The sequence below is a fragment of the Scyliorhinus torazame genome, chromosome 4 (genome assembly GCF_047496885.1).
Source record: "Scyliorhinus torazame isolate Kashiwa2021f chromosome 4, sScyTor2.1, whole genome shotgun sequence".
NCBI lineage: Eukaryota > Metazoa > Chordata > Chondrichthyes > Carcharhiniformes > Scyliorhinidae > Scyliorhinus > Scyliorhinus torazame.
In genome coordinates, this window is record NC_092710.1 from 267,875,806 (window position 1) to 267,895,356 (window position 19,551).

Consider the following 19,551-nt stretch of genomic DNA (forward strand, 5'->3'; position numbering starts at 1 on the left):
TTTAAAAATGTGTTCATGAGACTTGGGCATTGCAGACTGTGCCAGCATTTATTGCCCATCCCTAATTTCCCTTCAGGGGCAGTTAAGAGTCACATTGCTGTGGATTTGGAGTCACATGTCGGCCTGATCAGGAAAGGGTGGCAGATTTCCTTTCCTAAAGGACATTCGTGAACCAGATGGGCTTTGACGACAATCAACAATGGTTTCACGGTTATCGTTAGACTTTTAATTCCAGATTTTTATTGAATTCAAATTTCACCATCTGCAGTGGCGGTATTTGAACCTGCGTCCCCAGAGCATTACTCTGGGTCTCTGGCTTACTAGTCCAGTGACTATGCCACCGCCTCCCCTACTGTAAATTCAGAAAAGCATTCCATATTCTGTTAATTATCATTTATGCATATTTTCCATTTCTTATAAATGAAATGATGTGGAGATGCCGGCGTTGGACTGGGGTGTGCACAGTAAGAAGTCTTACAACACCAGGTTAAAGTCCAACAGGTTTGATTCAAACACTAGCTTTCGGAGCACTGCTCCTTCCACAGGTGAATTCACCCGAGGAAGGAGCAGCACTCCGAAAGCTAGTGACATCGAAACAAACCTGTTGGACTTTAACCTGGTGTTGTAAATGAAAGGAATACTGCAAAAACAATGGGGGAAATGTACTGATAGTTTATACCATCTCTTTCGGAATAATCAAATATTACTTACTCATTTAAAGCCATGCTAGGCATGTAAGAAGCATCTTCTTGTGCAGGGTGAGCCATGAGTACCATATCCAGATCATTAAATATACCAACTTGAATGAGATCAATCTTTCCTCCACCATCCTCTTCAGCTGGTGTTCCAATCACTGAGACCTAAATTAGAATGATGGGGCGAAGGAAACAAGAGATGGGCAAAGAAACAAAAATACTTTTGCACTTTGCTGAGAAATAACTACTTGAAATTACCTTCAGCTACGTAAATGGCAAATGGCACATATTTTCTAAATTTAAATTAGAAAAATAAAAAATACACATGACAAGTTTGCTTACCATATGAATTACCTGTAAAATTACATTGATTTACATTGACAAAGGCTTGATAAAGAGTCATCCAGACTCGAAATGTTAGCTCCCTTCTCTCTTCATAGATGCTGTCAGACCTGCTGAGATTGTCCAGTATTTTCTGTTTTTGTTTCAGATTCCAGTATTCACGGTAATTTGCTTTTATTTAGTTCTACATTGGTTGATAATATGATACATCGCATTGTTATGGGCCAGGGCTTAGAAACTCCAAAGTGTATAATGAAGCTCACCTGACCTATAACTTTTATGTTGAATTTGGCTTGGATGAGCACAAGAACCTTCACTTCAGGTGTGATTCAACAGACTTCCTAGGCACTTTTATCAAAACAAAGTTTATTATAAGAATGTAGTTAACATATATAAAACACAGCAAGAATGTGTTATCAATTACAAACATAAAAAAAACACAACAGCTACAGTAATCTATGTAAATAACTCTTAATGAATCTCCCTTACTGGCTGTTCCAATTCAATACAAACTCCAATAAACCAAAACCCCTTGCAAGGACGTGGCCCAGCACATTGTAATCTCACTTGAATGGGACTGGTCCTTTCCCCGAGACTCAGATCCCATTCCAACCAGCAGATTCAACGCTCCTTCCAGAAAGCAACTCTATCTTTAAAGTTACCAATGCAGTTTGCCACACCAAATGGGCTTTCAGTTCCCTGGAACAGTTTTTAAAATGAAAACAAGGAAACACTGCTTCTCGTCTGCAGTCCAAAGCAACAAGTCAAAACTGAACCCAAAAACCTCAACCCCTCTCACCTGACAGCCACAGCCCAGCTCCACCCACAAATAACATCACTGAGGCCGTGCTACAAGTCATGTGGTAAGACCTTTCTTAAAGGGACACTCCCATGACAAGGTGCAAAAAACATTTTACCTCATCCATTTCAATGGATTCAATCTGATCATGACCACATGACATCAATGGTCAGTTTACTATATGAAGACACAACCAATTTCCAGTATTGTCCTTTCAAAAGGAAACCACTTCTTTGAAAACACATTTTCAACAACATAAAAATTAGGGTGGCAAAAGAGTGCCTTCAATTAAAATGCTGAGACAAATCAAAACCAAAAGACTCTGGTATTGTTATTACTTTTCTAAAATTTCCTAGATTCTGGAAAGTTCCCATCAGATTGGACAATAGAGAATGTGACTCCTCTATTTAAAAAAGGAGGGAGACAGAAAGTAGTAAACTTCAAGCTAGTTAGTTTCACATCTGTTATCGGGAAAATGCAGGTATCTATTATCCAGAAGGTATATCAGGACACTTTAAAAATCTCAAAGCAATCAGGTAGAGTCAATGTGGTTTTGTAAAAGGAAAATTATGTTTAACCAATTTATTGCAGCTTTTGAGGAAGTAACAAGGAATATGGATGAAGATTAACCTTTCGATGTGCTGTACTAAGTGTGAGATTCAATGGTATTTCTGAAGTATTTGGGGGAATATTGTGTTATTTGGTGAAAGAAAGCCGTGTGAGTGTACATTATTTAATTAAGCTGGGAAGTATTAATAGAGACAATTTGTCAGGGAAAGTTGAGAGATGGCAGGGTAAAGGTGCTAAATGCATGCATTAGTTTTAAGTGGCCATGGTGAAGTGGATTTATAATAAAAGGGTTGGGTTTTTAAATTTGCATTAGGAGATGGGTCAGGATATGAGTCGATTTCGGCAGGAGAACATCTGGTGAGTCAGTTTCAGCGGGAGCAGTGCGGAAGTGGTTGCTGGGAGGTAAGTCTGTCCTTTAAAAGCACTTGTCTTTGCAGGGGTAGGCCAGTCGATTTTGGCGGGAGTGGAGCTGGCTGGTTAGTCAATTTCAGCAGGAGCTGAGAATTTTTTTTTTTTTTTTAATTAGTGTTTTAGGCGGAAACAGGAAGTCGACCCGCGGACGTCTGGGAAGACCCTCACCAATAAATTCTGGTGGAGAGGAAACCCGAGACACTACACGTGTAGTGTCTCCCACCCGCCCTCCTCCTCTAACCTAATAATAAAACCATTGGTCTGAGCTAAGTACCATATTTTATTATATTATTGTTATTTTTTATAAAAAGTTTAATTTAGTTGTTAGCCAGATCTTGGTAGAAAGTTAGAGGAATGGCAGGGAAGGGAGTGCAATGTTCCTCCTGCAGGATGTTTGAGGTGAGGGATGCAGTTAGTGTCCCTGCTGATTTTACCTGCAGGAAGTGCTGCCATCTCCAGCTCCTCCAAGACCGAGTTAGGGAACTGGAGCTGGAGTTGGAAGAACTTCGGATCATTCGGGAGGCAGAAGGGGTCATAGATAGCAGCTTCAGGGAATTAGTTACACCAAAGATTGGAGATAGGTGGGTAACTGTCAGAGGGACTGGGAAAAAGCAGTCAGTGCAGGGATCCCCTGCGGTCGTTCCCCTGAGAAACAAGTATACCGCTTTGGATACTTGTGGGGGGGGGGGGGGGGGACTTACCAGGGGTAAGCCATGGGGTACGGGCCTCTGGCACGGAGTCTGTCCCTGTTGCTCAGAAGGGAAGGGGGGAGAGGAGCAGAGCATTAGTAATTGGGGACTCTATAGTCAGGGGCACAGATAGGAGATCTTGTGGGAGCGTGAGAGACTCACGTTTGGTATGTTGCCTCCCAGGTGCAAGGGTACGTGATGTCTCGGATCGCGTTTTCCGGGTCCTTAGGGGGGAGGGGGAGCAGCCCCAAGTCGTGGTCCACATTGGCACTAACGACATAGGTAGGAAAGGGGACAAGGATGTCAGGCAGGCTTTCAGGGAGCTAGGATGGAAGCTCAGAACTAGAACAAACAGAGTTGTTATCTCTGGGTTGTTGCCCGTGCCACGTGATAGTGAGATGAGGAATAGGGAGAGAGAGCATTTAAACACGTGGCTACAGGGATGGTGCAGGCAGGAGGGATTCAGATTTCTGGATAACTGGGGCTCTTTCTGGGGAAGGTGGGACCTCTACAGACAAGATGGTCTACATCTGAACCTGAGGGGCACAAATATCCTGGGGGGGGAGATTTGTTAGTGCTCTTTGGGGGGTTTTAAACTAATGCAGCAGGGGCATGGGAACCTGGATTGTAGTTTTAGGGTAAGGGAGAATGAGAGTATAGAGGTCAGGAGCACAGATTTGACGTCGCAGGAGGGGGCCAGTGTTCAGGTAGGTGGTTTGAAGTGTGTCTACTTCAATGCCAGGGGTATACGAAACAAGGTAGGGGAACTGGCAGCATGGGTTGGTACCTGGGACTTCGATGTTGTGGCCATTTCGGAGACATGGATAGAGCAGGGACAGGAATGGATGTTGCAGGTTCCGGTGTTTAGGTGTTTTAGTAAGCTCAGAGAAGGAGGCAAAAGAGGGGGAGGTGTGGCGCTGCTAGTCAAGAGCAGTATTACGGTGGCGGAGAGGATGCTAGATGGGGACTCTTCTTCCGAGGTAGTATGGGCTGAAGTTAGAAACAGGAAAGGAGAGGTCACCCTGTTGGGAGTTTTTTTATAGGCCTCCTAATAGTTCTAGGGATGTAGAGGAAAGGATGGCGAAGATGATTCTGGATAAGAGCGAAAGTAACAGGGTAGTTATTATGGGAGACTTTAACTTTCCAAATATTGACTGGAAAAGATATAGTTCGAGTACAATAGATGGGTCGTTTTTTGTACAGTGTGTGCAGGAGGGTTTCCTGAAACAATATGTTGACAGGCCAACAAGAGGCGAGGCCACGTTGGATTTGGTTTTGGGTAATGAACCAGGCCAGGTGTTGGATTTGGAGGTAGGAGAGCACTTTGGGGACAGTGACCACAATTCGGTGACGTTTACGTTAATGATGGAAAGGGATAAGTATACACCGCAGGGCAAGAGTTATAGCGGGGGGAAGGGCAATTATGATGCCATTAGACGTGACTTGGGGGGGATAAGGTGGAGAAGTAGGCTGCAAGTGTTGGGCACACTGGATAAGTGGGGCTTGTTCAAGGATCAGCGACTACGTGTTCTTGATAAGTATGTACCGGTCAGACAGGGAGGAAGGCGTCGAGCGAGGGAACCGTGGTTTACCAAGGAAGTGGAATCTCTTGTTAAGAGGAAGAAGGAGGCCTATGTGAAGATGAGGTGTGAAGTTTCGGTTGGGGCGATGGATAGTTACAAGGTAGCGAGGAAGGATCTAAAGGGAGAGCTAAGACGAGCAAGGAGGGGACATGAGAAGTATTTGGCAGGAAGGATCAAGGAAAACCCAAAAGCTTTCTATAGGTATGTCAGGAATAAGCGAATGACTAGGGAAAGAGTAGGACCAGTCAAGGACAGGGATGGGAAATTGTGTGTGGAGTCTGAAGAGATAGGCGAGATACTAAATGAATATTTTTCGTCAGTATTCACTCAGGAAAAAGATAATGTTGTGGAGGAGAATGCTGAGCCCCAGGCTAATAGAATAGATGGCATTGAGGTACGTAGGGAAGAGGTGTTGGCAATTCTGGACAGGCTGAAAATAGATAAGTCCCCGGGACCTGATGGGATTTATCCTAGGATTCTCTGGGAGGCCAGGGAAGAGATTGCTGGACCTTTGGCTTTGATTTTTATGTAATCATTGGCTACAGGAATAGTGCCAGAGGACTGGAGGACAGCAAATGTGGTCCCTTTGTTCAAAAAGGGGAGCAGAGACAACCCCGGCAACTATAGACCGGTGAGCCTCACGTCTGTAGTGGGTAAAGTCTTGGAGGGGATTATAAGAGACAAGATTTATAATCATCTAGATAGGAATAATATGATCAGGGATAGTCAGCATGGCTTTGTGAAGGGTAGGTCATGCCTCACAAACCTTATTGAGTTCTTTGAGAAGGTGACTGAACAGGTAGACGAGGGTAGAGCAGTTGATGTGGTGTATATGGATTTCAGCAAAGCGTTTGATAAGGTTCCCCACGGTAGGCTATTGCAAAAAATATGGAGGCTGGGGATTGAGGGTGATTTAGAGATGTGGATCAGAAATTGGCTAGCTGAAAGAAGACAGAGGGTGGTGGTTGATGGGAAATGTTCAGAATGGAGTACAGTCACAAGTGGAGTACCACAAGGATCTGTTCTGGGGCCGTTGCTGTTTGTCATTTTTATCAATGACCTAGAGGAAGGCGCAGAAGGGTGGGTGAGTAAATTTGCAGACGATACTAAAGTCGGTGGTGTTGTCGATAGTGTGGAAGGATGTAGCAGGTTACAGAGGGATATAGATAAGCTGCAGAGCTGGGCTGAGAGGTGGCAAATGGAGTTTAATGTAGAGAAGTGTGAGGTGATTCACTTTGGAAGGAATAACAGGAATGCGTAATATTTGGCTAATGGTAAAGTTCTTGAAAGTGTGGATGAGCAGAGGGATCTAGGTGCCCATGTACATAGATCCCTGAAAGTTGCCACCCAGGTTGATAGGGTTGTGAAGAAGGCCTATGGAGTGTTGGCCTTTATTGGTAGAGGGATTGAGTTCCGGAGTCGGGAGGTCATGTTGCAGCTGTACAGAACTCTGGTACGGCCGCATTTGGAGTATTGCGTACAGTTCTGGTCACCGCATTATAGGAAGGACGTGGAGGCTTTGGAGCGGGTGCAGAGGACATTTACCAGGATGTTGCCTGGTATGGAGGGAAAATCTTATGAGGAAAGGCTGATGGACTTGAGGTTGTTTTCGTTGGAGAGAAGAAGGTTAAGAGGAGACTTAATAGAGGCATACAAAATGATCAGGGGGTTGGATAGGATGGACAGTGAGAGCCTTCTCCCGCGGATGGAAATGGCTGGCACGAGGGGACATAGCTTTAAACTGAGGGGTAATAGATATAGGACAGAGGTCAGAGGTAGGTTCTTTACGCAAAGAGTAGTGAGGCCGTGGAATGCCCTACCTGCTACAGTAGTGAACTCGCCAACATTGAGGGCATTTAAAAGTTTATTGGATAAACATATGGATGATAATGGCATAGTGTAGGTTAGATGGCTTTTGTTTCGGTGCAACATCGTGGGCCGAAGGGCCTGTACTGCGCTGTATTGTTCTATGTTCTATAGGACTTGGCTTTTCAGTGACTCTAAGTGGTGAAACCCCAATGTTTACGAATATTGACTACACCAAGGAGAGGTTAAGTGTATTGTATCACACGCTTGATGTGGTCAATGTTTCACCATTTAGAGTCACTGATCCATTAAGGGAGATGAATGAATCAAGGCTGCAGCTGGTTTGTGGAAGCTGTCAATCACAGCCCACTACTAGCAAGTCATGAATGGCTTGCAGCTAATGGTTATGCGCAGGCGAAAGACAGATCACAGTTGTACCCCTTGGAGGAATGGACATGTGGTGCTTCCAGGTAAGTTGTACTGCTGTAATTTTTTCACTGCCTCTATCTGAACTGCTCTCTAGCTTCTCTTTGTAGGGGAGGGTTGTGCTTTAGTTAGGGGGTTCCTGAGGGGGGTTTCTTTGGACAGGGGGTCCCTAAGCAGAGAGTCTCCCTATTGCAGGAGTCCAGGGAAGGGGGGGGGGGTCTCCCAATTACTGGGGTCCCTGGGAGGGTTATTCCTGTACCTGGGGGAAGGGGGGGCAATCTGGGTGTGGGGTTGCTTTGTGGTGTGGGGGCTTCAGGGGCAGGACTTCGCTATCGGGTCGCCCTCTTGAATCGCTCATATTCCATGCCATGCATAAATTTGCATGGCAAGGGATACAGAATTGCATCTTGATTTGTGCTCTCAGGGGGATCGTAATATGGGTGCAATTCTCCTCCGGTGGGTGAACATGGTATTCTCAGTCCTGTGGTGGTGGAACAGCAAAGCACAATCGGGCAGACAATCGTGTGTCAGATGAAAATCAAGGTTGGCGCCAGGCGCAAAAGAGAATTGGCCTCCACAGCCTTCTGCGGCAAAGTGTTCCACAGATTCACCACACTCTGGTTCAAGAAATTCCTCCTCATCTCTGTTTTAAAGGACTGTCCCTTTAGTCTGAGATTGGGTCCTCTGCTTCTAGCTTTTCCTTCAAGTGGAAACATCCTCTCCACGTTCACTCTATCCAGACCTCGCAGTATCCTGTAAGTTTCAATAAGTTCCCGCTCATCATTCTAAACTCCAACGAGTACAGACCCAGAGTCCTCAACCTCTCCTCATATGACAAGCTCTTCATTCCAGGGATAATTCTTGTGAACCTCCTCTAGACCCTTTCTAAGGCCAGCACATCCTTCCTTAGATACGGGGCCCAAGACTGCTCACAATACTCCAAATGGGGTCTCACCAGAGCCTTATTTAGCCTCAGAAGTACACCCCTGATCTTGTATTCTAGCCCTCTCGATATGAATGCTAACATCACATTTGCCTTCCTAACTGCCGACTGAACCTGCACATTAACCTTAAGAGAATCATGAACAAGGACTCCCAAGTCCCTTTGTGCTTCTGATTTCCTAAGCATCTCCCCATTTAGAAAATAGCCTATGCTTTCATTTTGCCTTCCAAAGTGCATAACCTCACACTTTTTCACATTGTATTCCATCTGCCACTTCATTGCCCACTCTCCTAGCCTGTCTAAGTCCTTCTGGAGCCCGCCTGCTTCTTCAATACTATCTGTCCCTCTACAGATCTTTGTATCATATGCAAACTTAGCAACAGTGCCTTCAGTTCCTTCTTCTGCACGGATCCCTGAGGCACATCACTAGTCACCAGCTGCCATCCTGAAAAAGACCCCTTTATCCCCACTCTCTGCTTCTGCCAGTCAGCCAATCCTCTATCCATGCCAGGATCTTGCCCTTAACACCATGGGCTCTTAACTTATTTAACAGTCTCATATGCAGCACCTTGTCAAAGGCCTTCTGGAAATCTAAATAAATCACGTCCACTGGTTCTCCTTTGTCTAACTTCCTTGTTACTTCCTCAAAGAACTGTAACAGATTTGGCAGACATGACTTCCCCTTGACGAAGCCGTGCTGACTCAGTCCTATTTTATCATGCACTTCCAAATACTCCGTGACTTCCTCAAAGAACTGTAATAGATTTGGCAGACAAGACTTCCCCTTGACGAAGCCGTGCTGACTCAGTCCTATTTTATCATGCACTTCCAAATACTCCGTGATTTCATCTTTACTAATGGACTCTAAAATCTGATCAATGACTGAAGTCAGGCTAACCAGCCTATAATTTCCAGTCTTCTGCCTCCCTCCCTTCTTAAACAGCGGTGTTGCATTAGCCACTTTCCAGTCCTCAGGGATCCTTTCTGCCTCCAGTGATTCCTGAAAGATCAGCACCAATGCCTCCACAATCGCTGGGGTGTAGTCCATCCGGTCCAGGTGATTTATCCACTTTCAGACCTTTCAGTTTCCCAAGAACCTTCTCCTTAGTGATGGTTACTGCACTCACCTCAGCCCCTTTATTCTCCTGGACTCTGGCATCGCACTGGTGTCTTCCAACGCGGAGACTGATGTAAAGTAGCCATTCAGTTCCTCTGCCATTTCTTTGTTTCTTATTATTACTTCTCTAGCCTCATTTTCCAGTGGTCCAATGTTTATTTTTGCCTCTCTCTTACCTTTTATAAATTGATACCTTTTATAAATTTATATTACTATCTAGCTTGCACTCATATTTCATCTTCTCCCCCTTATTGCTTTTTTAGTTATCCTCTACTCGCCGTTAAAGGCTTCCGAATCTGCTGGTTTCCCACTAATCCTCGCCATTTTGTACGCTTTCTTTTGCTTTTATGCAGTCCTTGACGTCCCTCGCCAGCCATGGATGCCTTGTCCTCCCCTTAGCATGTTTTCTCCTCCTTAGGATGAAGTTCTGTTGTGCCTCCAGAATAACCTCCAAAAACTCCTGACATTGCTGTTCCACTGTCTTCCCTGCTAGGCTCCTTTTCCAATCAACTCTGGCCAGCTCCTCCCTCATGTCTTTGTAGTTACCCTTATTTAATTGTAATACCTGTACATCTTCTCTCTATCAAACTGCAGTGTAAATTCTATCATATTGTGGTTACTGCTTCCTAAGGGTTCCCTCGCCTTAAGTTCCCTAATCAAGTCTGCCTTGTTACACATCACCAAATCCAGAATTGCCTCTTCCCTCATAAGCTCGGTCACAATCTGCTCCAAAAAAACATCTCTTCGACATTCCACATATTCCTTTTCTTGGGCTCCACTACCAACCCGATTTTTCCAATCCACCTGCATATTGAAGTCCCCCATGATTATTGTGATATTGCCTTTTTTACATGCCTTTTCTATCTCCTGATTTATATTCTGCCCCACATTCTAACTACTGTTAGGGGGCCTGTGCATAACTCCTATCAGGATATTTTTACCTTTGCGATTCCTCACGTGGGGGCAGCTGCTGCAGTGTAGCCCGTTGGACCTGGGTTGGGCACGGGGTTCGCACCATGCTAACAGACTTAAGTAGTGTCCTTCATTGATATCTGCTGGATCATGGCACACCTGGAACCACGGGGATATGGGGGAGGACATCGCTCCCAATGGCCATTAAGGCGACGGTAGCCCTGAACGTTTTCGCCATGGGGTCCTTCCAGGAGCCGAGTGGGGACCTGTCTGGGATCTCTCAGATTTAGATGCAGAGTTACATCCGTGCCATGACGGAGACTCTATATGCCCAAGACGGCTCAATACATCTATTGCCGGGATGCTCCAGGTCCAGGAGAGTGATCGACGGAACGCATGCACCCCTACTGTAGCCATCTGGGATGGCCACTTCCCGAATATAAAATGGACACATTGCAGAGATTGCAGGGAAAATGGACAATACTGAGAAAGCAAACAGGTGCAGGGTTTGTCTGTTGATTAGAGCCGCAGCTCCCAGACAAGACCTATACTGCAAAACCATTACCATACTAATGAGCCATCCCCAGGGACAAAAGAGTAACATTTAAGTAAACGATACCAAGACAGACACCCCAGCGCCAGAGGAGACGCAGACACAGGGAGAACGTACAGACTCCGCACAGACAGTGACCCAAGTCAGGAATCGAACCCAGGACCCTGGCACTGTGAAGCAACAGTGCTAACCACTGTGCTACCGTGCTGCCCTTAAATGATAGTTTCTCTAAATGCTGAAACGTCATTTGATAGAGTGGAGTGAGGGTATTTATTAGAGATTCTTAGAATCTCTTGGATTTGGTCATAAATTTGCATCCTGGATTCGCCAGTTATATAATGCCCCTTCTGCCAGTATTAGTACAAACGCTCTGAACTCTTGACTATTTTTCCTTGAATCGGGGCACTAGACACAGCTGTCCACTTTATCAAATCCTGTATGCTCTGAAAAAGAGCTGCTCTCTATAGCGCTGAGGTCCTCGAGTCACTGGAAAGGTATTGGTCAGGATGGGATGGAGCATTGGGTGTCGCTCTATGTGGGTGACCTACGTCTTTATATTACAGACCTAGCCACCTCAACATAATGATGTTCGTTTAACACCTTCGGACCCTTCTCGGGTATAAAGTGAACTTAGGCAAAAGTGGATGTTTCCCAGTCCTCCCCCTCCGGGAGGCTAGCCCAATTGGGGACGCTACCTTTTCGCCTAAGACAAGCTTTGCCTATCTGGGGGTCCGGGTGGCCCACGATTGGGCCTCACTTCATAAGTTGAACTACACTAGTCTCTTAATTAGTATCAATAGATTTGCCAAGGTGGAATAGCCTTCCTCTATCCTTGGTGGATGGGAATCAGACTACTAAAATGAATGTGCTCCCGAGGTTTTTCTTTTTCTTTCAGTGCCTTACCATTTTTCTCCCAAGTCTTTTTTTTATCAAAGTCAATAAATTGATATCCTCTTTTATTTGGGGGGGTAAGTATACTAGAATCCACAGCATTCTGTTACGAAGGGACAGACAGTCCCTTCCCTCCCCAATTTATTGTTCTATGCTAACATTCAAAAAATTCTGTTTTGGATTAGTGATCCCAAATCTATACTCTTCTGTTCCAGCAGCTCTTTCCTTCTTGCCCCACTCCTAGTCTGTGAATCCATCCACCAGCCACACCAGAGAAGTAAGACACTCCTGCACCGCTTGCACACAAATGCTTCGCCCTTTGAGCGGGTCAAGACCAAAACAAACACTCGAGCGGGAGCCACATAGTATTCGACCTCTCACTACATGGGCGCCACCGGAAATCTTCAAAAGCATAGTTAAAACATTGTAATGTAACCTTTATGATATATTTCTGCAATACATTCGTTGCATTAGAAGGACATGCGCATTTAGGTTACAGTGCAACTGCAGTAAACACCTGAAACTGCACCCATAGTAATTTTCCAAGTGTTTAAATCACACCAGATATTATTGCTGAGCAAGCCAGACTGCAGAGCGAGGTCTATTTCACTGGTAATAAACTGTTTTTAATTGTAAATTCTAGGAGGAAGAGCTACTGATCCCAAAAGCATGGAACTTCAGCACCACCTTTAGAATTTTGAAAATTGAGGCTTCTTAAGAGGAACAAACAAAAACTTAAAGCACACAAGATTAAAGTTACACAGTTCAAACAGTCATACAAAATAAGCCCTAGAAACCAGCTTGGTCAAATGTACACAAATAAACAGCCTTCTTGGCAACAAACCCCTTACAGATTTATCATAATAAAAATCCAGTCATATTACTCAAGTCAAGGAATTATTGTCACTTTATTAAAAGGTACAGCTCATGACTTCTGAAACTTCCACACTGGTGTGTAATTCAAAATAAAAGAGGTTCAGAAACTAACCGTTTTTTGAAAACAAAGGCTTCTGATTTAACACTGGGTAGCTGCCTCCATTTCAAAACTTTCACAGCTTCTTAGCACAAAGAGGCTTGTCTTCAGGGCTTTCCCCCACAGCCACACAACCCAGTTGACCATCCTTCATTAAATGTATTTTTCCCCTTTCATCACAGGTTCCATTGTTCTCAAACATCTCTTTAAACTCAACTTCTACAAATATTTTAAAAAGTCATGTTTTTCTATTTTGCCCCGACTTTCAGATCAATAAAATCTAATCTATTTTCTATTGGTCACCCAGGAAATCCACCACAGAACTGCCTTTTGAAATTCCACAGCTGAAAACCAATTTCCCCACTTATCTCACAATGCAAACGTTACATCCAACTTATTTACTTGCAACTGTGATGAAGAAAGGAATTTCAGATATATTATATCATAGGTATTTGGCTCAGTAAGGGTTAGAAGCCCTAGTTTTAAAGAATCCTGGGTTGAAAAATGTTGGGAGCCAGGGGTGCAATTAAAGCATCATAAATAGCTTGAGCTAATGGATTGTTCTTTGGATTAAGGGGGTCCCCCGTGAATACAATTAGATTTCAGCTTGGTAAGATAATTGGATTTCAGCTTAGAGGAGCCACGGTATCAGACAATTTGCAAGAAAGCAGTGTTAGTTGAGTGTTGGCTGAAGATGTGAGCAGAAGTCAAGCATCTCAGTTCAGTTAAGATATGTATGTAGCTAGATTGGCAGTTCTGTCCAAGAAGTTCAGAAGATTGTGTTTAGAAGGTGAGCAGAAACAAGCTGGAGCAGCTTTTGAAGAAATACTGCCAGAGTTTCTGCATGGTTCTGACAGGATTCAGGGGCGAAATTCTCCCCAAACGGCGCGATGTCCGCCGACTGGCGCCCAAAATGGCGCCAATCAGATGGGCATCGCACCGCCCCAAAGGTGTGGAATGCTCCGCATCTTTGGAGGTCGAGCCCCAACATTGAGGGGCTAGGCCGGCGCCGGAGGGATTTCCGCCCCGTCAGCTGGCAGAAACGGCGTTTGTTGCCCCGCCAGCTGGCGCGGAAATGACATTCGGGGCGGCGCATGCGCGGGAGCGTCAGCGGACGCTGACAGTTTCCCGTGCATGCGCAGTGGGGAGAGTCTCTTCCGCCTCCGCCATTTGGAGACCGTTGCGGAGGCGGAAGGGAAAGAGTGCCCCCACGGCACAGGCCCGCCCGTGGATCGGTGGGCCCCGATCACGGGCCAGGCCACCGTGGGGGCACCCCCCGGGGTCAGATCGCCCCGCGCCCCCCCCAGGACCCCGGAGCCCACCCACGCTGCCTTGTCCCGCCGGTAAATAGGTACTTTAATTTACGCTGGCGGGACAGGCAATTTCTCGGCGGGACTTCGGCCCATCCGGGCTGGAGAATCGAGCGGGGGGGCCCGCCAACCAGCGCGGGCCGATTCCCGCCCCCGCCGAATATCCGGTACCGGAGACTTCGGCAACCGGCGGGGGCGGGATTCACGGCGGCCAACGGCCGCTGGGGGGTCAGAGAATGATGCCCCAGGTCTTTTATTTAAAGAAGCGTCAGAAAATCTATTTCTCTCAAATTAGAGTATCCAGACATCTCTGTGAAGCAGGTATTCCTGAGTGCTAACTGTATCTTAACAGTGATCTGAGAACCGAGATTGGTTTTTTTGATGTTTGAGTGGGAATAGAGATAGCAGTTAAGGGTTACTGCAATCATATTATTTATTAGCATTGTTTTAAGGGATAATTGTAAGCTATTTTCTGGTGTGATGTTAAGATATTTTAATACTGTGTTAGCAATAAAGTTTGTTTTATTATACCATACCCCTATTTCTTCCTGAAATCCCTCCTGGAGCGAGGTATCCTTTCCTCAGTCTTACAAAATTAAAATAAAATATTGGGGTTTCTGTCCAGTATCCTAGCCACTGTTGGCGTCTGGTCAGCTCAAAACGTACAAAGCCTCTCATTAAAAATGCATCAACCTAACACATTTAACCTTTTGTCTGTTAGCCCTCACAGACAATCTGTCTCTAGTAACCTTTGCTAGCACATTCCTCTTTTCACCAATATTCAAGCTCCACATTACCAAGTGACAGTTAGCTATATACCCGTTTATCGAATTTCTGTTAAAACCGGAGGTAGGCAGATTGGGTTTGGATTTGAAATTAACATTTTAACTTATCACCCAAACCCACAGGATTGAGGGCTTAATTTGCTGGATTCCAAAACACATAACTGGAAATTTCCACACATGATAAGAACAGTATGGCAGCACAGTGGTCAGCACAGCTGCTTCACTGCACCAGGGACACGGATTTGATTCTAGCCTTGGGTGACTGGCTGTGTGGAGTTTGCACATTCACCCCGGTTTCCACAGTCCAAAGATGTGTATGTTAAGTGGATTGCCATGCTAAATTGTCCCTTGGGTGTCCAAAGTGTGCAGGTCAGATGGGGTTACGAGAATAGGGCAGGGGAGTGGACCAAGGTAGAGTGCTCTTTCAAAGGGTGGGTGCAGACTTGATGGACTGAATGGCCTCCTTCTGCACTTTGGGGATTCTATTAACATAGTATTGCAGTAGAAGCCAAGATTTCAGCTGATGGTAGTGAATGAACCAACCAGCTGTTACACATTGAGCCAGGTGTATAACATGCAGCTTAACTGCTTCCACCTGTTTTACACCTCGATGTGGAGATGCCGGTGTTGGACTGGGGTGGGCACCAGTGATTCGAAACAAACCTGTTGGACTTTAACCTGGTGTTGTAAGACTTCTTACTGTTTTACACCTCCACTGAGGATCTTTTCTTTTGTTCTGAACGCTTTGTACGGTTTTTATTTCCCATTAATCTGCTTGTGGTGTGACATACTTCCACAGAGGTTCCCATAATATAGGTGGCAACCCCAAATAGGTGACCGAGATAGCAGATGGGGTTGCGAGCTTCTCTCCCTCAGTTACCGAGTCCCACACAGCATTCAGTCCTGCCCTTCCCCTGCTCGTCTCTCTTGAGTTGGTGAAGAGAGTCCTGCGCGTTGCCAATACTATAAACACATGCATCGCAGGAGGCACTGATATTCTCCTCCCACTTAATTGAGTTATACAGCACAAAGAGAGGGAGGGGAGGAGAGAAGAGGGGCTTTGTTGAGTCTCTATCATCGGGTGAGTGAGTATGGAGAGCGTGGCTCAAACAAAGAGTCGATAAAACAACAATATTTTACACAATGCTTTAATAATACCGTGGGATAGCACAGTGGTTAGCCCTGTTGCATCACAGCTCCAGAGTCCCAGGTTCGATTCCCGGCTTGGGTCACTGTCTGCGTGGGTTTCCTCCGGGTGCTCCGGTTTCCTCCCACAAGTCCCTAAAGACATGCTTGTTAGGTGAATTGGACATTCTGAATTCTCCATCGGTTTACCCAAACAGGGTTTTTTCACAGTAACTTAATTGCAGTGTTAATGTAAGCCTACTTGTGACAATAAAGATTACTACAAACAGATTTTCATATCTATACTGATGTTCCATCTAACATGGCAAAGTTTAATAATTATATACTGCTGCTACATTTGCAGTTTTAATTTAGGAAGCACTGGTCTAGAAACCATCAGGTATGAGAACATCGCTAATCTCATCCAAGGGCAAAATGTGTCTCATATCAGGAGCGCCTGACCGAGGCGTGATTAAATGCAACGAACTGCCAAGCTTCACCAATTCACCAGGCTCTTGTCTGTCGCATGTCAGCAAACATCCAATTCATTGCTATGGTTTGGGCAGGACTTCCACTTTAATTGCAGCAATAAAGCAAACGATCAGGTAAATGCCAAAAAAATGCACTGCAAGCCTTTGGCCTCTTAAGGAGCAAAGATCATCCACCAAGTCTGATGAAGGAGATTCAATGCAAAATATTAAGTTTCTCTGCCAGGTGCTGCCCCATTTACACCTCTTTCCGTTCTTGTTTCAGCTTTCACCAGTCCAATTACCTCATTTTACCGGCCAGCTTAAAAGAAGCCCCAGTCAGCAAGCCTACCTTCACTTTCAGGTCAGGCAACGTCTCCAGGACTGCCTTCAGCGCCAGAGAAGAGGCGACACCCACCTCGGCGATCAGGTTGTGCCCACAGGCATGCCCGATCTGGGGAAGGGCATCGTACTCGCACAGGACGCCCACGGCCAGCCCTCCCTCCGGGCCCCAGTCCGCCCTGAAAGCGGTGTCAAGGTTGTAGTGAGGCTTCACCTGCCAGCCGCCGGCCGTCAGGAAAAAGTTGCAGAGGGCGTCGTGGGCGCGGCTCTCCTGGTAAGCCAGCTCCGGCTGACTCCAGATCTGGTGGCTCAGGGCGGACAAGCCAGCGGCGGCATCCTCCACAACCCGGGACAAGACAGCCTTCAAGGCGGCCAGCTCCTCCGGCCCCATGGTCAACCCGTGTCCGGGGGAGATAACGGGGCTCCCTGCAGCCTCTCCTCCAATCAACAACTGTCTTATCCGGAGGGCGGGGCTCCCTGCAGCCTCTCCTCCAATCAGGAATCAGCTTTGTTGAAACAAAACCATGATGTGGAGATACCGGCTTGGACTGGGGTGAGCGCAGTAAGAAGTCTGACAACACCAGGTTAAAGTCCAATAGGTTTGTTTCGAATCACTGCTTTCAGAGCACAGCTCCTTCCTCAGCTGAATGAAGAGGTATGTTCCAGAAACATATAGATAGGGGTAACCCCAGGTTAAAGTGGTGTGAATTGTCTCAAGGCAGGACAGTTGGTAGGATTTTGCAAGCCCAGGCCAGATGGTGGGAGCGACATGAATCCAAGGTCCCTTCTTGGCCTTTTGGCTAAGATCAAGTGTCTGTAGATTGAGCCTTTGGGTTCAGATCTGGTATGTCTCTCTTGTGGGGACCATGAATTCGATTCAATTTGAATTAGTTTTTTGGAGCAGGTGAGGAGCAGGATTAAGGGTTCGCCCCTGACCCACACTCTGAGCCCTGGCTTGGTAACTCAGAAAAGGACATTTTTTTTTAAAAAAATGAATCCAAGGTCCCGGTTGAGGCCATACTCATGTGTGCGGAACTTGGCTATAAGTTTCTGCTCGGCGATTTTGCGTTGACGGCGCATCCTGAAGGCCGCGTTGGAGAACGCTTACCTGGAGATCAGAGGCTGAATGTCCTTGACTGCTGAAGTGTTCCCCGACTGGAAGGGAACATTCCTGCCTGGCGATTGTCGCGCGATGTCCGTTCATCCATTGTTGCAGCGTCGGCATGGTCTCGCCGATGTACCACGTTTCGGGCCATCCTTTCCTGCAGCGTATGAGGTTGACAACGTTGGCCAAGTCGCACGAATATGTACCGTTCTCACGTGTAATGGTGGTACCCATGTCAATGATCTGGCCCGTCTTGTAGAGATTGCCATGGCAGGGTTGTGTGGTGTCGTAGTTGCTGTTCTGAAGGCTGGGTAGTTTGCTGCAAACAACAGCTTGTTTGGAACAAAACCAAAAGAAATACTGGACAATCTCAGCAGGTCTGACAGCATCTGTTTAGAGAGAGAAGGGAGCTAACGTTTCGAGTCTGCATGACCCTTTGTCAAAACTGGAGGATGGGAGAACTGAAGTTCTCACAATGTGAATTTACAAGAGAGTTTTCCGTCCACTCTCCCTCTGGAACGCTTGTCAGCTCTTTCTACAGATCAAGATTAACTTCAGGGCAGCATGGTACCATTGTGGATAGCACAATTGCTTCACAGCTCCAGGGTCCCAGGTTCGATTCCGGCTTGGATCACTGTCTGTGCGGAGTCTGCACATCCTCCCCGTGTCTGCGTGGGTTTCCTCCGGGTGTCCCGGTTTCCTCCCACAGTCCAAAGATGTGCAGGTTAGGTGGATTGGCCATGCTAAATTGCCCTTGGTGTCCAAAATTGCCCTTAAGTGTTGGGTGGGGTTACTGGGTTATGGGGATTGGGTGGAGGTGTGGACCTTGGGTAGGGTGCTCTTTCCTAGAGCCGGTGCAGACTCGATGGGCCGAACGGCCTCCTTCTGCACTGTAAATTCTATGATAACTGTAGTGAAGTAGAAGTAAAGATTGTTTCTTCCAGATCTCAGGGAGAGCTATCAGCACTGTATTCTCCAGCCTTCCAAACAGAAGTTCGGCTTTCACAGATCTGTCTGGAGACTGCTTGCAGCCTTTTGATCAGAGGTTAAACTTCACAGGCCTGGCTGGGTAGAGAATGCTTGCGGCATTCAAATCAGGAGTATACCTTTACAAGACTGATAGAGTGTCCAGACCTGCTCCAGCTGAGATATCAGCACGAGCAGAAGTTCTAGTTTTTCTGGCAGAGATATTTAACAGGCTTCCGCCCAGCTCCTTCTCATAACAAAAACTGAAAGCAAAAATGGAACCTGCCTTCTGCTCCAGAATTGTTTGAAAGGCTCTACCGATCCCAATTGAAAACGGAAAATGTCCCAGAATTACAGAAGAGTGGATTGGCTGCCAGCCAAGTCCATCAAAATTACATCATGTATTATGCCACAGAGCACACTGCATCAACATAGAACATAGAACATAGAAAATACAGCACAGAACAGGCCCTTCGGCCCACGATGTTGTGCCGAACCTTTGTCCTAGATTAATCATAGATTATCATTGAATTTACAGTGCAGAAGGAGGCCATTCGGCCCTTTGAGTCTGCACCAGCTCTTGGAAAGAGCACCATACCCAAACTCAACACCTCCACCCAACACCAAGGGCAATTTGGACATTAAGGGCAATTTATCATTGGTCAATTCACCTAACCCGCACATCTTTTTAGAGAGAGGAGTGCCTGGGTCAGTTCAAATAGCAGCTTGCAGTGGGAGAGT

The 19,551-nt window shown here is 46.1% G+C and overlaps 1 protein-coding gene across 1 annotated transcript in view; it reads right to left on the bottom strand.

The window, feature by feature from the left end:
• LOC140410929 (peptidase M20 domain-containing protein 2-like) overlaps nt 1-17,173 on the bottom strand; it is a 59,536-nt gene extending 42,363 nt beyond the window's left edge. The window contains exons 1-2 of the mRNA XM_072499773.1: nt 16,750-17,173; nt 712-860 (exon numbers count right to left, since the gene is read on the bottom strand). Coding sequence (XP_072355874.1) covers nt 712-860; nt 16,750-17,130 — 530 coding nt within the window. The 5' untranslated portion in view covers nt 17,131-17,173. The remainder of the gene's footprint in view (nt 1-711; nt 861-16,749) is intronic.
• Between the last annotated feature and the right edge of the window lie 2,378 nt (nt 17,174-19,551).